The 17,046-nt window shown below is 64.3% G+C and overlaps 2 protein-coding genes across 2 annotated transcripts in view; one reads left to right on the plus strand and one right to left on the minus strand.

Moving 5' to 3' along the window:
• The first annotated feature begins 2,053 nt into the window (after positions 1-2,053).
• Positions 2,054-9,065, plus strand: CIAPIN1 (cytokine induced apoptosis inhibitor 1). The gene is made up of 8 exons (XM_054170148.1): positions 2,054-2,247; positions 3,051-3,203; positions 4,413-4,489; positions 4,719-4,887; positions 5,732-5,805; positions 6,563-6,678; positions 7,240-7,309; positions 8,147-9,065. The coding sequence occupies exons 1-8, from the start codon at positions 2,091-2,093 to the stop codon at positions 8,255-8,257; spliced, it is 927 nt and encodes a 308-aa protein (XP_054026123.1). The 5' UTR covers positions 2,054-2,090; the 3' UTR covers positions 8,258-9,065.
• Positions 9,066-13,077: 4,012 nt separating this feature from the next.
• PLEKHG4 (pleckstrin homology and RhoGEF domain containing G4) overlaps positions 13,078-17,046 on the minus strand; it is a 97,280-nt gene continuing 93,311 nt past the window's right edge. The window contains exons 23-26 of the mRNA XM_054170292.1: positions 15,170-15,286; positions 14,816-15,088; positions 13,740-13,849; positions 13,078-13,152 (exon numbers count right to left, since the gene is read on the minus strand). Coding sequence (XP_054026267.1) covers positions 13,078-13,152; positions 13,740-13,849; positions 14,816-15,088; positions 15,170-15,286 — 575 coding nt within the window. The remainder of the gene's footprint in view (positions 13,153-13,739; positions 13,850-14,815; positions 15,089-15,169; positions 15,287-17,046) is intronic.

The raw sequence follows: 17,046 nt of genomic DNA on the forward strand, positions 1-17,046 counted from the left end.
CGAGCTGCCGCGGGGCCGGGGCGGTCGTTGCCCACAGCCTGGGGCTGCGTCCTGGCCGCTGGAGGCTGCCCCTTGTGTATCACAAGGCAGGGAAGGCTCTGGAGGCTTTGGTGCTGTGCGCTGGAGCTCTCTGTTCAGCACCTTGAGTCCTGTGTCCAGGTCTGGGCCCCTCAGGTTAAGAAGGACATTGAGAGACTTGAAGGTGTCCAGAGAAGGGCAACGAGGCTGGGGAGAGGCCTTGAGCACAGCCCTGGGAGGAGAGGCTGAGGGAGCTGGGGTTGGAGCCTGGAGAAGAGGAGGCTCAGGGGAGACCTCATTGCTCTCTACAGCTCCCTGCAGGGAGGTTGCAGCCAGGTGGGGGTTGGTCTCTTCTCCCAGGCCCCCAGCCCCAGAACAAGAGGACACAGTCTCAAGCTGTGCCAGGGGAGGTTTGGGCTGGGGGTGAGGAGGAAATTCTTCCCAGCAAGAGAGATTGGCCCTGGGGATGTGCTGCCCAGCGGGGTGGTGGAGTGGTGGAGTCCCCAGCCCTGAGGGTTGGATGTGGCCCTTGGAGCCATGGCTGAGTGGTCAGCAGGGGTTGGGTGCTGGGTTGGACTGGATGAGCTCTGAGCTCTTTTCCAAGCTGGTTGATTCTGTGATCCTTCATCCATTGAAGCTGAATAACCTCTGCAGTAGTGTCTCAGGCCCCTTCCTCGCCCTGTTTGGGGCAGGGTTGTTCCTCAAGGCCTGTTAGAAGTGTGTGAAGGGCAGATAAGGCCTCTGCCCCCGCAGCCAGCATGGGGCCAGCCATGCAGCCTCCTGCCTGGCGTGGTGGGGATGCTGCTGGTGTGCTGGAGGTGGACTCCTTGGCTCCTCAGTGAGCCCTGGCCAGCCAAGCCCTGGGGCCGTGGAGCCTGCCTGGTCCTGGCAGTCTGGAGCTGGGGGTCAGGAGAAGGGATCCTGCCCCTGGGCTCTGCTCAGCCCTCCCCTCCAGCTCTGCCTCCAGATCTGCTGTCCCCAGCAGCAGGAGGCCACAGAGCTGTGGAGGGAGGCCAGGGGAGGCCACAGAGATGCTGCCAGGGCTGGAGCAGCTCTGCTGGGAGCACAGGCTGAGGGAGCTGGGGCTGTGCAGCCTGGGGAGGAGAAGGCTCCAGGGGGACCCCAGAGCTGCTGCCAGGATCCCCCAGGAAGGCTGCAGGGGGACTTCTGCTGCTGCCCAAAGTGCTGGGGGCAGTTGTCCTTAATGTCCTTCCTATTGAGTGCAGCTTCAGCAGGTTTGCAGATGGCAGCAGGCTGTGAGGCTCTGATGGCTCAGCCAAGGTCAGCTGCAGGAGATCCAGCAAAGGCCAAGTGCTGAGTGCTGCACCTGGGCCACAGCAACCCCAGGCAGTGCTGCAGGCTGGGGGCAGAGTGGCTGAGAGCTGCTGTGTGGAGAAGGACCTGGGGGGGTGGTTGAGGGCTGGCTGAAGCTGAGCCAGCAGTGTGCCCAGATGGCCAGAGCAGGAGCACAGCACCCAGCCCAGGGGGCACAGGGACACATCCAGACAGGGCTGGGAAGGCTCCAGAGCAGGAGACTCCACAACCTCTCTGGGCAGCCTGCTCCAGGCCTCTGGCAGCCTCCCAGCCAAGAAGTTCTTCCTCCTGCTGAGCTGGAAGCTCCTGGGCTGCAGTTTCCAGCCCTTGGCTCTTGTGCTGCCCCAGGGCACAGTGAGCAGAGGCTGTCCCTGGCCCTCCCTTCCTGCCCCCCAGCCCTCAGCTCTTGATGGCCATTGCTCAGCTCCCTCTCAGCCTTCTCCTCTGCAGCCTGCACCCCCCCAGGGCTCTCAGCCTGTCCTGCCCAGGCAGTGCTGCAGTCCCTTCAGCAGCCTTGCAGCCCTGCCTTGGCCTCTCTGCAGCAGCTCCCTGTCCCTCTGGAGCTGGGGAGCCCAGAGCTGGAGGCAGGATTCCAGCTGTGGCCTCCCCAGGGCAGAGCAGATGAAGCCAAGTCAGTGCCCTGTGGTTAGGGCACAGGCCATAGAATCCCCTGCTGCCCTTGGCTCTCATCCTTTCTCCTTCTCTCTCTCTCTGCCCTGACCTCTTCCTCCCTCTGCAGGCTCGGTGCAGCTGTGGCCATGGGCGAGTACGGCGTGGTGCCCGGCCAGCGCGTGGCCATCCTCTGGGACAGCTCCTCCCCAGTGGAAGCTCTGAAGGCCTTGGTGGATAAAGTCCAGGCTGTGGTGGGAGCTGAAAACAAAGTCTGTGTGGAGAATGTCAACCAGCTCCTCCAGTGTGAGCATCAGCCTCGGGTCCCATCTTGTGCTTGAGGGCTGGGGGGGGGTCTGTCCTGCGAGCTGGCACCTCGGTGGTGTGGAGCTGCTGGAAGGGGTCCAGGGGAGGCCACAGAGATGCTCAGAGGGCTGCAGAACCTCTGCCCTGGGGCCAGGCTGGGAGGGTTGGGGCTGTGCAGCCTGCAGCAGAGAAGGCTGCAGGCAGAGCTGAGAGCTGCAGCTGCAGAGCTGCAGGGCAGCTGCAGGCAGGCTGGGGAGGGACTGCTGAGAAGGGGCTGTGGGGTAGGCCCAGGGGCAATGGTTTGGAGCTGGAGCAGGGCAGAGTTAGGTTGGAGCTGAGGAGGAAGCTGTGCAGAGGGAGGCTGGGGAGAGCCTGGCCCAGGCTGCCCAGGGAGGTGGTGGAGGCTCCATCCCTGCAGCCCTTCCAGCTCAGCCTGGCTGTGTCCCTGGGCAGCCTGCTGCAGCTGGAGCTGGCCCTGCTGCCTGCAGGCCTTGGCCAGGAGGCCCTTGGAGGCTCCCTCCCACCCTGATGCATTCTGTGAAGGTCCTGGGCTGTAAGTCCATCCCAGCCCCATCCCTGGAGGTGTTGAAGTCCAGGCTGGAGCTGGCTGGGAGCTGGCCGGGGCAGGGGCTTGGAGCTGGCTGAGCCTTGAGCTCCCTGCCGGCGCTGTGCGCTCCGCGTTGTGTGCAGCGTCTGCTGTGTCCCCGCAGCAGCAGCAGGGGGGAGGAGGGAGGGAGGGAGGGCTGAAGCAGGCTCTGTGTGTGTGTGTGTGCAGGACTGACTCCTGTCGCTCTGCCTCGCAGCACGCCACGGGGAGTCCAGCTTCGACGTGGTGCTGTCGGGGCTGGTGCCGGGCGGCGCCGCGCAGCACAGCGCCCCGCTGCTGGCCGAGGTGGCTCGGGTCCTGCGCCCGGGGGGCAGAGTGCTGCTGCGGGAGCCTGTGCTGGCCGGGGCAGGTGAGGCAGCTGCGGCCGGGCCGCTGCGGGGCAGGGCAGGGCAGGGCCAGCCGCGGAGCTGGGGAGAGGCCTCGGAGATGGTCCAGCCCCAGCCGCTCGCCCGGTGCCGACCCTGCTGCTGAGCCCCCCCCTCCCCGCCCCCCCTTATCCCAGCCTCCTCCCCGTCCCCCCCTTATCCCAGCCTCCTCCCCGTCCCCCCCTTATCCCAGCCTCCTCCCCGTCCCCCCCTTATCCCAGCCTCCTCCCCGTCCCCCCCTTATCCCAGCCTCCTCCCCGCCCCCCCCTTACCCCAGCCTCCTCCCCGCCCCCCCCTTATCCCAGCCTCCTCCCCGCCCCCCCCTTATCCCAGCCTCCTCCCCGCCCCCCCCTTATCCCAGCCTCCTCCCCGCCCCCCCCTTATCCCAGCCTCCTCCCCGCCCCCCCTTATCCCAGCCTCCTCCCCGCCCCCCCCTTATCCCCGCCTCCTCCCCGCCCCCCCCTTATCCCCGCCTCCTCCCCATCCCCTCCTCCCCGCCCCCCCCTTATCCCCTCCTCCCCGCCCCCCCCTTATCCCCTCCTCCCCGCCCCCCCCCTTATCCCCTCCTCCCCGCCCCCCCCTTATCCCCTCCTCCCCGCCCCCCCCTTATCCCCTCCTCCCCGCCCCCCCCTTATCCCCTCCTCCCCACCCCCCCCTCCCCGCCCCCTCCCATCCTCCCCTCCCAGCCCCCTCCCACTCACTCCAGTCTCTTCTCAAGGGGCTGTGGAGGGCAGGGAGGTCTCCTCCCAGCCTTCTCTCCTCTAGACTGAACCACCCCAGGTCCCTCAGCTGCTCCTCCCAGGCTGTGTTTAAGACCTTTCCCCATCCTGGTTGCCCTTCCCTGGGGCAGCTCAGGGGGCAGAAGGCTCAGGGCTGGATTTGAAGGGGAAAGCAGAGCCCCTGCCTTGGAACAGCACCCAAGGGGCTGCCCCCAAGCTGATTGCCCTCTCTTCCTGTCCTGCACCCATCCCTTGCTGGCACAGGGAGGTGGTCCAGGGTGGAGGTGGGAAACAAGAAGCCCCTTGCTAAGCAGGTGGCAGTGTGCTGGTGGTGGTTCAGGGGCACAGCCTGCAGTGCTGAAGCTGGGGGTGGAAGGGGCAGCAGAAAGGGTTTTGGCTTCTCCACGCTGCCCTCTGAAGCTCCAAACCCTCCCAGGTCTCTCAGTTTATTCTTCCTGCCTTTGTGTCTTCCAGCCAACAACAGCAGCTTGAAGACAGCAGCCAGGCTGCCCACAGCTCTGACCCTCTCTGGGCTGGTGGAGGTGAAGGAGGTGAGTGTGGCCCCAGGGCCTGCAGGCACAGCTGGAGCCCCCTGGGGCCTTGCTGGGTCACAGCCCAGTTTGCTTCTCCTCCTTCGCTGGGGGCTGCCTGCACCCCCAGAGCTGCAGCAGCAGTGGGGGGCTAGGGGGGGGGCAGGGTGGAACAGAGCACTGCCTGTGCTCACTGGAGGGCTGGAATGAGGCCTTCTGCCTGGGGCTGAGCTGCTGCCTCACCCTGCAGCTGCAGAGGGAAGCCCTGAGCCCCGAGGAGGTGCAGGCGGTGCAGGAGCACCTGGGCTACCAAGGCAAGGACCTGCTGAGTGTGCAGCTGGAGGCCAGGAAGCCCAACTTCGAGGTGGGGTCCTCAAGCCAGCTCCAGCTGCCCTTTGCCAAGAAAGCAGCTCCCTCAGGTGAGCAGTGCCTGGGCTGCCTGCCTCTGGGCTGGGCAGCAGAGAACCACAGCAGCACAGAAGGGCCCAGGCTGGAAGGGAGCTCCAGAGCTCCTCCAGTCCAACCCCCTGCACCCAGCAGGGACCTCCCCATCTGGGGCAGGCTGCCCACAGCCCTCCCCAGCCTCACCTGGAATGTCTCCAGGGCTGGGATCCCAACCACCTCCCTGGGCAGCCTGCTGCAGTGTTCCAGCACCCTCAGAGTAAAGAACTTGCTCCTCACATCCAGTCTCAATCTGCTCTGCTCCAGTCTGAAGCCATTGCCCCTGGGCCTGGCCCTGCAGGCCTTGGGGAACAGTCTCTCTGCATCCCTCTTGTAGCTCCCTTCAGCTCCTGGCAGCAGCTCTGAGGTCTCCCTGGAGCCTTCTCCTCCCCAGGCTGAACACCCCCAGCTCCCTCAGCCTGGCCTCCCAGCAGAGCTGCTCCAAGCCCCTGAGCATTCTCCTGGCCTCCTCTGGAGCCTCTCCCTCAGCTCCAGGCCCTCCCTGTGCTGAGGGCTCCAGAGCTGCCCCCAGCACTGCAGGGGAGGGCTGAGCAGGGCAGAGGCAGAATCCCCTCTCTGGCTCTGCTGGCAGTGCTGCTTTGGCTGCAGCCCAGGCTGGGATTTGCCTTCTGGGCTGCAGTCTCCCCCTGCCTGCTCCTGCCCAGCTTCTCATCCATCCCTTGGCCAGGGAGGCAGCTCTGGGCTGGGGAGTGCTGTGGTGCAAGCTGGGAATGAGGCTTTCTGAAGCTGCTGGAACTCCCCTTGGGAGGGAGCAGGCAGGGCACAGGAGTGACAGCTGCTGCCTCTTTGTTTTGGCTCCAGGAAAGCCCTCTGTGGACCCAGCTGCTGCCAGGCTGTGGACTCTCTCTGCCAGTGAGATGAATGATGAGGAGATGGTATCTGGTGTTATTTGTGAGGCTTTGCTGTGCTTCCTTCCCCTTCCTTGCTCCATTTCAGTCCTTGCCCCCAGGGAAGCTTTACAGCTTGTAAAAGGTCAAAGGAATTCCCCCAGGGCAAAATCTCTCCTCTGCTGTGGGAGGCCTTGGGAGCCCAGAGGGGTGGGGAGCTGAGGGCCTGGAGCAGGACAGCTGGAGGGGAGGGCACAGCTCAGTGCCAGTGCCACAGATAGCATTTCACAGAATCCCAGGGCTGGGAGGGACCCCTGGGGATGATGCAGGGCAGCCCCCTGCCAGGGCAGGGTCACCCAGAGGAGGTGACCCAGGAGCAGGACCGAGCAGGTTTGGGATGGGTCCAGAGATGGAGGCTCCAGCAGCTCTCTGGGCAGCCTGCCCCAGGGCTCTGCCACCCTTCCATCCCAGCAGTTCCTCCTCCTGCTGAGGTGGAACTTCTGCCCTTCAGCTCTGTGCCCCTTGTGCTGTCCCTGGGCACCACTGCAGAGAGCCTGGTGCCAGCCTCCTGCCAGCCCCCCTGGCAGTGTTGCTCAGCACTGCTGAGATCCCTCTCAGGCTGCTCCTTCCCAGGCTCAGAGCCTCAATGCTCTCAGCCTTGGCTCCCAGCAGAGCTCTTCCAGTCCCCCCAGCAGCTTTGCAGCCCTTGGCAAAGGGCTGCAGGTTCCTCCCAGTGGCCACAACCTGTCCTGGGCCGCAGCAGGCAGGGGCAGGTGGCAGCTCTGCTCCCTGGGCTCTCTTCCAGGATCTTCTGGACTCTGATGAGCTGCTGGATGCAGAGGACTTGAAGAAGCCAGATCCATCATCCCTCAGAGCTGCCTCCTGCAAAGAGCTGGGCAAAAAGAAAGCCTGCAAGAACTGGTCAGTGCTGGGAGGGGCACACCACAGCTCTTGGAGTGGCTCAGCTTGGAAGGACCTCAGAGCTCATCTGCTCCAACCCCTGCCAGAGGCAGGGACCCCTCCCCCCAGCACAGCTTGCCCAAGGCCTCACCCAGCCTGGCCTTAAACACCCCCAGGCAGGAGGCAGCCACAGCCTCCCTGGGCAGCCTGGGCCAGAGCCTCAGCTCCCTCCTGCTGCACAACTTCTTCCTCAGCTCCACTCTGACCCTGCTCTGCCTCAGCTCCAAACCCTTCCCCCCCCCTGGCCTGGCTCCAGACCCCCTCAGCCAAAGTCTCTCTGCAGCCTCCCTGCAGGTCCTGGCAGGCAGCACACAGTTGGTGCTGCAGAGTCATTTCCCACCCAGCCCTCAGCTTCAGCACTTCTGTGCCAGCCATGGTGTGGAAGAGCTCAGTGTAGGGCCTGGGGTGAGCTGTGGTGTGAGAGGGGAGGGCTTGGTGCCTGTGGGCAGGGCTGGGCCCGGTGCTGATGGCTCCCAGCCTGCGAGCAGCAAGGTGCAGCTGACTTCCTCTGCTTCCCTGCAGCACCTGTGGCCTGGCTGAAGAGCTGGAGCAGGAGAAGAGGAGCTCCCAGCCCAAGTCTGCCTGTGGAAATGTAAATACTCCTCCTGGTTTCTGTGCTTTGCAGGCCAGGATCTGTGCCTGGCAAGCTCTGTTCCCTAGGGGCTGCTCCCTGGGCTCTCCAGCCCAACCCCCTGCCAGGGCAGGGCACCCAGGAACACAGCCAGGGGGTTTGGAAGTCCCCAGAGCAGGAGGCTCCACAGCCTCTCTGGGCAGCCTGCTCCAGGCCTCCAGCAGCCTCACACCAAAGAAGCTTCTGTTCATGCTGAGGTGGAGCCTCCTGGGTGCCAGCTTGTCCCTGTTGGTCCCTGCCCTGTCCCTGGGCACCACTCTCAAGGGCCTGGCAGCTCCTTCTTGCCACCCACCCCTCAGATATTTGTGGGCATTGCTCAGATCCCTCTCAGCCTTCTCTCCAGACCAAACACCCCCAGGGCTCTCAGCCTTTCTCCATGGCAGAGCTGTCCCAGTCCCTTCATCCTCCTCACAGCCTCCCTTGGACCCTCCAGCAGGTCTCTGGAGCTGGGGAGCCCAAACCTGGACACAGGATTCCAGGGGAGGTCTCAGCAGGGCAGAGCAGAGGGGCAGCAGAACCTCCCCAGCCCTGCTGGCCACAGTTCTGAATGCCCCCAGGATGCCTTTGGCTCTCTGGGCCCTAGGGGCACCTGGCTGTGGCCTGCAGCCCTTGCTGCCCAGCAGCACTCCCAGCTCCTCCTCCATGGAGCTGCTTCCCAGCAGGGCAGCCCCTGGGCTGTGCCTGTGCTGCTGATCCCTGCTGGGCACCACCAGTGTTGCCCTGAGGCTGGCACAGCCATGCCCCTGGGCTGCCAGCTGTGCCCCTGCCTCCAGGAGCTGCTTTTCCTTCTCTTGGCAGTGCTACCTGGGGGATGCCTTCCGCTGTGCCAGCTGCCCCTACCTGGGCATGCCTGCCTTCAAGCCTGGGGAGAAGGTCCTCCTGCAGGAGAACCAGCTGCATGATGCCTGAGGGAGGGCATCATGAGGGACTCCTCTGCTTCCCCAGCACTCTGAGGCCCTTCCTGCAAGTCCTCCTCCTGCTCCTCACCTCTGCAGCTTCATCCTCTGCAGCCCCTGCCCCTGGTGGCCCAGGCCCACTGCGGGTACAGGCACTGCTGGGAGCTCCCCACTGGCACCAGCCATGGGCTAGCTGCTCATCTTTGGTGGCAAGTGGCCTGCTCTCTGCTCAGCTTCACCTTAGACCTTCTTTGAGCTGGCTTCAGCTTGAGAGTGGCACAGCACAGGAGGTGCCAGCAGCAGAAGGGGAGGGGAACCAAGTGCCAGGCTGCCCTCCTGCTGCTGTGGCAGGAGCAGGCCTGGTGCTTGCCCGTGGCCAGCTGTGGTTGGTGCCTCAGCAGCTCTGGCTCTGCTGTTCCAAGGTGACAGCACCAGGCTCCTGCTCTCTTGGCACTGCCAAGCTGCAGTCCCCTGCCCTGTGGAGGTGGCTCAGCAGCCTCTGCTGGAGGCAGGAGCACAGGGAGGACACTGCAGTGAAGGCCCTGCTCAAGGCTGGCAGCCAGGGTGAGTTTTCCAAGGGCTGTGGCAACCTTGCCCATGGCCTCCCCTGCTCCCACCTGCTGCCATCAACATGACAGAGGACTCAGCTGCAGCCTGGGCCTCCCCCACCTCGCTGCCCAGCAGGGCAAGCTGAGGCTGGCACCTCCCTGGGTGCTTACCTGCACTGTCCTGGCAGTAAGAGCATAGCAATAAGTTCACTCCTGGCTGAGCTGTGGTCCCCCCCTGGGGCAGCTCTGCCTTCAGGGAAGCAGCCACCTGGCTGAGGGGGCTCTTGATCTTTGTGCCAGGCTGGCTCCTCACAGGGGGCAGGGAGAGAGGAAGAGCCCAAGCCAGCAGCTCAGCAGGGTCTGGAGCCTCTGCAGGGGCTGACTGCTGCTGCTTGTGCTGCACTGCAGGGAGGGAAGGGGCTGGGGCAAAAGGTTCTTGCAATAAAGTGACCAATGCTGAAGTGGTTCTGAGTGTGCCTGGCCTGGAGGGCTGGAACCAGCTCTGGGGCTGGGTTGGGGCCTGGGGCTCCCCATGAATTGATCCCCTGAAAAACAGAGCTCAGGGCTGGGGCAAGGACAGAACAAGCTGCAGGGAGGAGCTCCTGAAGGAATCACAGAAGGAGGTTGGGTTGGAAGGGACCTCAGAGCTCAGCCAGCTCCAGGGACCCCTCCCCCCAGCCCAGGCTGCTCAAGGCCTCATCCAGCCTGGTCCTCAGCACCTCCAGGCAGGGGGCAGCCACAGCCTCCCTGGGCAGCCTGTGCCAGGCTCTCCCCAGCCTCCCTGCCAACAATTCCTTCCTCCTCTCCACTCTCCCTCTGCCCTCTCCCAGCTCCAAGCCATTCTCCCTGCTCCTGGCACTCCCAGCCCTTGCCCAGAGTCCCTCCCCAGCTCTCCTGGAGCCCCTTGAGGTGCTGGGAGGCTGCTCTGAGGTCTCCCTGGAGCCTTCTCTTCCCCAGGCTGGACAACCCTAGAGCCCTCCAGGTCATTGCTGATGTTGAAGGAGAGTGGCCCCAGGCCTTGAGCCTTGCAGAGCACCACCAGCTCCAGGCCTCCCACCTGGCCCCTGCAGCCCTGCTCCCAGCCCTGCTCCCAGCCCTGCTCCCAGCCCTGCTCCCAGCCCTGCTCCCAGCCCTGCTCCCAGCCCTGCTGAGCTCTCTTTCAGCCACCTCTCCATGCAGCTGGGTGCAGCCCAGCCTGGGAGGCCTCAGCAGCAAGCAGAGAAGGTTCATGTAAAGAAAATAACCTTTATTAGACAAACTCATCAACCCCTGGGGGAACCCCACCAAGAACACCCCAGGGGCAGGCAAGCATGGCCCTGAGGAGGGCTCCAGCACTGCAGAAACCTTTGCAACTGGAGACCTGCAGAAGGCTTCCTCCTGGTGCATGGATGAATGAATTCTCTCTCTCTCTCTCTCTCCCTACCCTGTGACCTGAGCTGTGGTGCCCTGGCATGAGCCAAGTGTCCTACACCAGTGCCATCCCCACCTGTGCCTGGTGCCCACAGGGCCTGGGCAGAGTGCTGCCAAGTTGGCCTCTCTCTGCTGCCTGAAGAAAGAAAGAACCAGGGGTGGGGGGGGGAAAAAAAATGACCCCCAGGGTAGCAAAGTCACTCAGGAACCCTCAGGGGGTGGTCAGGTGCAGGGCAGCTCAGGCTGTGAGGCCAGGAGCAAGCAAACTGCCAGCTGCAGCTGCCCCTGCTCCAGCTTCTGCCTCAGCCCCGGGGGGGCAGGGCTGCTCTCCCAGCTCAGGGAGGGGGCTGATGGCCACAGCAGCAGCAGCCAGGCTGGGGCTTGGCAGCAGGGAGCTCTGCCTCCCCAGATTGCTGAGCTTTCCTTTCTCATCTGCTCCCAGGAGGGGGCTGGAGGCTCATGGCCAGGCTGGGAGCTCTGCTGCTGCTCCACAGCAGGCAGCTGGGCAGCACAGGGCACCTCCATCCTGCCCTTCCCCTGTGCCACTGCAGCCCAAGGGCATTTAGCATCAACCCCAGGCTGCTCCAAAGGTGCTGGGCTCAGGTGCCAGCAGCAGCCACAGCTCCTCAAGCAAGCCCCAAGGGGAGGAGTGAAGTACCTGAAGAGGGGAAGCAAGCAGCCAGCTCTGACCCCCCCAAAAGCTAGGAGGGGAAGAGCCTGGCTGCTGTCCCAAGGCCCACACTGGGGCCTGGCCTTGGCCCCCTGCACCTCATGCAGCTGGAACCTGACCCCATGGAGACACAGACACAAGGCAGCAGCTAAGTGGCTCCCAACCAGAGCCAGGGCCCTGGGGCAGGCAGCTCCTAGCAAGGTCTCTGCTGGCTGCTTTGTGCTCCCTGCTCCACCTCTGCCTTCCCAGCAGGAGGGAGGGAAGTCTCCTCCTGGGCTTCCTCTCCAGGGGAAGAGGCTGAGAGTTGAGCTGCAGTTGGTTAGTGCAGGAAGTGCACAGGGAGAGAGAGAGAGAGGCAAGAGCTGGGAGGGAGCTAAGCCAGGGCTAAGCTCAGCCCTGAGGCACTGGAGGAACCACCTGAAGGAAGGGTTCAAGGGACCAATGAAACCTCTTTTATTAACCCAGAAGTGTTAAAGCCAAGAAAATAAATTATTGCTCTCATAGACATCTTTGGGAGGCAGGGAGGAGGCTGAACCTCAGGGCTCCAGCTCAAGACAAACCCTGAAGCATTTAATACTACTCTTAAATACCTCAGGCTCTCTCCAAGCCCTTCCCCCCCCCCCCCCCCCCCCCCAAGAAACAAACCCCAAACAAACAACAACAACCTCCCAAACCGAAACCCAAGCAGCTCACAGGACAGAAGAGGAACAGAGACACTCAGGACACAGATCTGTGCAGCTCAGAGGTGGCCAAGCAATGCAAGGCCTGGGCCTGGGGTTTTGGTTGGGGTCTGTGTGTGTCCAGGCCTCCAGGCTATTTGCTACCCCTAGAGACTGAGCTGATGACTTCTGGCTGCCTAAGGTCCCAGCCAACACCCAAAGCTACTACCTACAGGAACCCTCCTGGCTTGCCCAGCCTGCTGCCCCCAGGGTCAGGCCTGGGGCTGTCTGCCAGGTTAGGGCTGAGAAGGATTTCTCTTCCTGCTGAAGCTTCTCCCCTCCTGCAGGTCAGAGGCCTGGGGTCTTCAGGGGGGGGTTGAAATGGCACTCAAACCTGGAAGATAGCAGCAGGCACTGGGGTTAGAGCAGCTGGGCTCCCAGCCTGCAGCCACCCTGGCCTGGCCAGCAGGGATCCAGCAGCAGGTCAGAGCTGGGCTTTGGTGGGGCCAGGAGAAGAGCCTGGCAGGAGCAGCCTGGCTCTGCCCCGCAGCTGCACCTCAGGTCTGGCCCCCGGGCTGTGTGCTTGAGCCACCAACCCCCCCCTGCCTCTGTGGGCCCTGCAACAGCCTTGCCTGTGTCCCCCTCCCCTCCTAGAAAGGCTCTGGACCCCCACTGCTAACCACAGCTGGCTGGGGGCATCTGAACCCTGGCACCTGCAGGGCACAAGCCGCAGGCCTGCATGTGCAGAACACCCCCAGAGTGCCACAGCTGCCACCCTGTGCACCCCCTAGCCCTGCCTGCCTCACCCTCACAGCCCTCTGCTCCTCCTCACTCCTAGGGCAGAGAGGGGAAAGCTGAGCCAGAAGCAGGGGAGTCTGAGGGGGCCCCAGGGCTGGCACCCAGACGTGCAGGAAGGGGTGAGCAGGGCTCAGCCCTCAGCAGCGACCTCCCTGCAGCTGAGGCACTCTGCAGAGCAGGAGCAGCAGCTGGCAGCTCCCCTGGGGCACACACTGAGCACAGCCTGGGAGGTTCCTCTGCCTGTCCTGTGCAAGCTTCCCCCAGAGCTGGAGAGGAAGCTGTAGGACCAGCCCAGCCCTGGGGGGGCACACCAGGGACTGCCCAAGGCACTTCAGAGGGGACAAAGGAAGAGCAGGACTCTAGCCCCCAGCCACAGGGAGCAGATGAGGGGTTAGAGAGGTGGGCAGCACTCAGAGGGCAGCAGCTTGTCTGCACACTGAGGACAGGAGGTGCTTGAGCCTCTGCCACCTGCAAGGGATTGATTGGTGCTCAGTTGGCTCCTGCTGGCAGCAGCAGAAGCCTGCTGCAGGCGAGGGCTCCGTGGGAGCTGCCCTCCTCTGGGCAGCTGAAATCAGAGCCTCAGAGGCAGGGTCAGGAAGGTGTGGGGCAAAACTTCCCCGGGAGCAGCAGAGAGGGTGAGGCCCTCCTGACAGAGCTGAGCAGCACTGCAGAGCTGCTGGCAGCTCCCCTGCCGGGGGCTACTTACAAGAGCTGCGCTTCCTGAGGCGGGCAAGGTGTGCAGAGGGGCTCACACCACCGTCGAGGGGCTCATGGTGACCTGGCCTGCCTGCTGCAGAGGAGAGAAGCCAGCCTCAGGGCAGGGCTAGGGCACAAGGGCCAGCAGCACACAGCCCGGGGCAAGCGGCTGAGAACTGCCAGGGACCCACAGAGGAGGCAGTGCTGACACCTCTGAGCAACAGGCTCCTGCTCCTCCAGCTCAAGGCTGCCCCCCAGGGAGGCCCCAGCCCTGCTGCCGGGGAAGGAGCTCGGCAGCACCGGCAGCAGAGCCCCAGAGGGGCTGGCCCCAGGCCCCCTGCAGGCTCTCCGTGCACTGAAGCTCCTGTCGGCAGCCTCCAGCACTGCGGGGCCCTTCCAGTGCCTCTCCTCAAGGGCCCTGGCCGTGCCAGGGGGAGGGCTCCCACAAGAGAGGGGCTGCCCCAGAGGAGCTGAGTCTCTGTGAGAGGGCAGAGGTCACTTCCCCAGCGTCACCCCGAGCCCCGAAGCAGCATCCTCAGCTGCCCTGGCAGCGGCGGCGGCCGCAGCCGGCGGGGCAGGGACAGGCAGCGCCAAGAGAGAGCTGTGGCCAGCAGCAGCAGCACTTACTGCAGAGATGTACTGGCTGCTGGGGAACCTGGGCTTCTCCTCCACGGCAGAGCGGTGCTGGGGGCCCAGAGGGCTGCAGGGGGCAGAGCCCAGCTCATCGCAGAAGCTCTCCTGGGGGACGCTGGAGACGCAGCCACTGTCGGAGCCGCTGGAGCCGCTGCCCGACATGCAGTGAGAGGACCCGGAGCTCTCAGTGGCTGAGGGGCAGAGAGGAAGAGAGCTCTGCTCTGGGAAGGGCTCCTCCCAGCCCATTCTGTGCCCACCAGTTTAGGCTTGAGGTGAGGAGAAAGTTCCTCACAGAAAGAGAATTGGCCACTGGAACCCCAGAGCTGGCAGGGCTGGGAGGGACCCCAGGGCTCAGCCAGCTCCAAGCCCCTGCCATGGGCAGGGACAGCTCACCCCACAGCAGGTTGCTCACAGCCACCTCCAGCCTGGCTGCAAACACCTCCAGGCATCAGGAGGAGGCTTCCACCACCTCCCTGGGCAGCCTGGGCCAGGCTCTCCTGGCCAACAACTTCTTCCTCACAGCCAATCTCCAGCTCCCCACTTCTCCTTTTGCTCCATCCCCCCCAGTCCTGGCCCTCCCTGGCACCCTCCAAAGTCCCTCCCCAGCTTTCCTGCAGCCCCCTGCAGCTCCTGGCAGGCCACCAGAAGGTCTCCTGGCTGTAGAGTCCCAACTCCCTCAGCCTGCCCTCAGAGCAGAGCTGCTCCAGCCCTCTGCTCCCCCTCCAATCCCCCAGATCCCAATGGATCTGCTTGCAGAGCTGCTGGCCACAGCAGCCCACAGAGAAGCCACGCTCCTGGCCTGGGCCTCTCTCAAAGCCACAGGCAATGAGCCAAGCCAGGGAAGGGCCCCAGGGGAGGCTGGGGGTGGGTACAGACTGGGCAGGGAAGGCCACAAAGGAGAAGACAAAGGGGTCAGTGGCCCAAGCTGGTGAGGGCAAGGGCAGAGCCAGGAGCGGCTGTCTCCAAGGCCAGTGTGCGGCACCAAGCCTCCGCCAGGGGCACGCTGCGGGTCCCTGCCCACCCCCTGCGCCCCCAGGAGCTCCCTCCACGCAAGCCAAAGCCAGAGCTGGCACGGGAGGGGGCATGGGCACAGCACAGGGCCCGCTGTGAGGCTGGTGTGGTGCAGGGCCAGGCCTCCCCCCCCGGGGCACACGTACTGAGCGAGGGCTGGCTGCTGGTCTCGTGCTCCAGCTCGTCCTCCTCGATGCAGGCGCCGGCGTCGAAGGGGCGGCCGGGGCCCAGCACTCTGGGCAGCAGGGCCTGGTCCAGGTACATGTGGAGGTTGAGGGGTCCCAGCAGGGAGGAGGAAGAGGAGGAGGAAGGACTGTAGGCAGCGGGGCTGCTGCCGGCGGAGAGCTGCGCCTGCGTCCTCTGGTAGGGCTTGGAGTGGTCGAAGAGGGACACCGCGATGGAGGCTCTGGTCCTGGCACCTGCCGGCAGAGGGCCCCCAGCCCCCCCTCAGCACCGGGCCCGGCCAGCTGGCCCAGGGGGCGGGCAGGGCCGGCACCTACCCCTGCCCTTCATGATGTAGTCGATGGCGCGGTCGCTGATGGCTGCCTCGCTGGGCTGGATGTCCAGGAAGGGTTTGTTGCCCACCCCCATGGAGACCATCTCCTGCATGCGGATCTCTGCGGGGGACGAGAGCCACGGCCTCAGCCCCTGGGCCAGGCTGCTGCTGCCCCAGCCAGCCCTGCCCTTGCCCTGGGGGGGTGCAGGCACAAGCAGCCCTGCCCTGCTCCGGCCCAGCCGGCGGCTCGCCGCTGCGCCGCCCGCGCGCCCCCTGCCGGGCGGGGAGCCTGGGGCGGGCGGCGGGCACCCAGCCGGCCTGGCTCGGGCAGATCACAGTCTCACAGTATCACTAAGGTTGGAAGAGACCCCAAGGATCATCAAGTCCAACCTGTCCCAACAGACCTCACGACTAGACCATGGCACCAAGTGCCACGTCCAATCTCCCCTTGAACACCTCCAGGGCTGGGGACTCCACCACCTCCCTGGGCAGCACATCCCAATGACGAACGACTCGCTCGGTGAAGAACTTTCTCCTCACCTCGAGTCTAAACCTCCCCTGGCACAGCTTGAGACTGTGTCCCCTTGTTCTGGTGCTGGTTGCCTGGGAGAAGAGACCAACCCCTTCCTGGCTACAACCACCTTTCAGGTAGTTGTAGAGGGCAATGAGGTCACCTCTGATCCTTCTCCAGGCTAAGCAACCCCAGCTCCCTCAGCCTCTCCTCACAGGGCTGTGCTCAAGGCCTCTCCCCAGCCTTGTTGCCCTTCTCTGGACACCTTCAAGTCTCTCAATGTCCTTCTTAAACTGAGGGGCCCAGAACTGGACACAGGACTCAAGGTGTGGCCTAACCAATGCAGAGTCCAGGGGCACAATGACCTCCCTGTTCCTGCTGGCCACACTATTCCTAATGCAGGCCAGGATGCCATTGGCCCTCTTGGCCACCTGGGCACACTGCTGGCTCATGTTCAGGTGGCTGTCAATCAGCACCCCCAGGTCCCTGTTTGGGTGCTGTTTGGCAGCTCTCCAGCCACTCTGACCCCAGCCTGTAGCTCTGCATGGGGTTGCTGTGGCCAAAGTGCAGCACCTGGCACTTGGACTTGTTAAATGCCATCCTGTTGGCCTCTGCCCATCTGTCCAGTCGGTCGAGGTCCCTCTTCAGAGCCTTTCTACCCTCTAACTGACCAACATCTGCTCCCAGCTTGCTGTCAGCTGCAAACTTGCTGCTGGCTGACTCCATCCCCTCATCCAGATCATCAATGAGGATATTGACCAGGCTGGGGCCCAGCACTGCTCCCTGGGGCACACCACTGGTGCCTGGCTGCCAGCTGCCTGTGGCACCATTCACCATCACTCTCTGGGCTCAGCCTCCAGCCAGTTCCTAACCCAGCACAGAGTGTTGCTGTCCAAACCACGAGCTGACAGATGCCACCCCAGCAGCAGCCTGGAGGGCAGGGGGCCTCTCAGGAGCACAGCCCAAGCTCACAGGGCTGGTATCTCCTGGGCCTCTCCTGGAGGCCAGGTGGGTGTCTGCAGTCTCAGAGAGCCTGCGCTGGTCACACTGAAGCGTGCCCACACGAGGGCAGTGGGGCTGGTGAGGAGGCCAGGGCACAGCTCTCGTGAGGAGCAGCTGAGGGACCTGGGCTTGTGCAGCCTGGAGGAAAGGAGGCTGAGAGGAGACCTTCTGGCCCTCTACAGCTCCCTGAAAGGAGGCTGGGGTGAGGTGGGGGGTCGGATTTTGATCCCAAGCAACAAGACAGGAACAAAGAAACGGCCTCAAGTTGCACCGGGGCGGGGGGTTAGGTTGGCCATGAGGAACACTTTGCCCCCCAAAAGGGTTGTCAAGGCCTGGCCCAGGCTGCCCAGGGCAGTGGTGGAGTTCCC

The sequence above is a fragment of the Dryobates pubescens genome, chromosome 19 (assembly GCF_014839835.1).
Source record: "Dryobates pubescens isolate bDryPub1 chromosome 19, bDryPub1.pri, whole genome shotgun sequence".
Classification (NCBI taxonomy): domain Eukaryota; kingdom Metazoa; phylum Chordata; class Aves; order Piciformes; family Picidae; genus Dryobates; species Dryobates pubescens.

Excerpts from the sequence above, each read along its gene's own strand:
- CIAPIN1 (XM_054170148.1), top strand. The coding sequence starts at position 2,091 with ATGGGCGAGTACGGCGTGGTGCCCGGCCAGCGCGTGGCCATCCTCTGG. Across the intron at positions 4,888-5,731 it reads CAAGAAAGCAGCTCCCTCAG|GAAAGCCCTCTGTGGACCCA; the intron begins GTGAGCAGTGCC and ends TTTTGGCTCCAG. Across the intron at positions 7,310-8,146 it reads CCAAGTCTGCCTGTGGAAAT|TGCTACCTGGGGGATGCCTT; the intron begins GTAAATACTCCT and ends TTCTCTTGGCAG.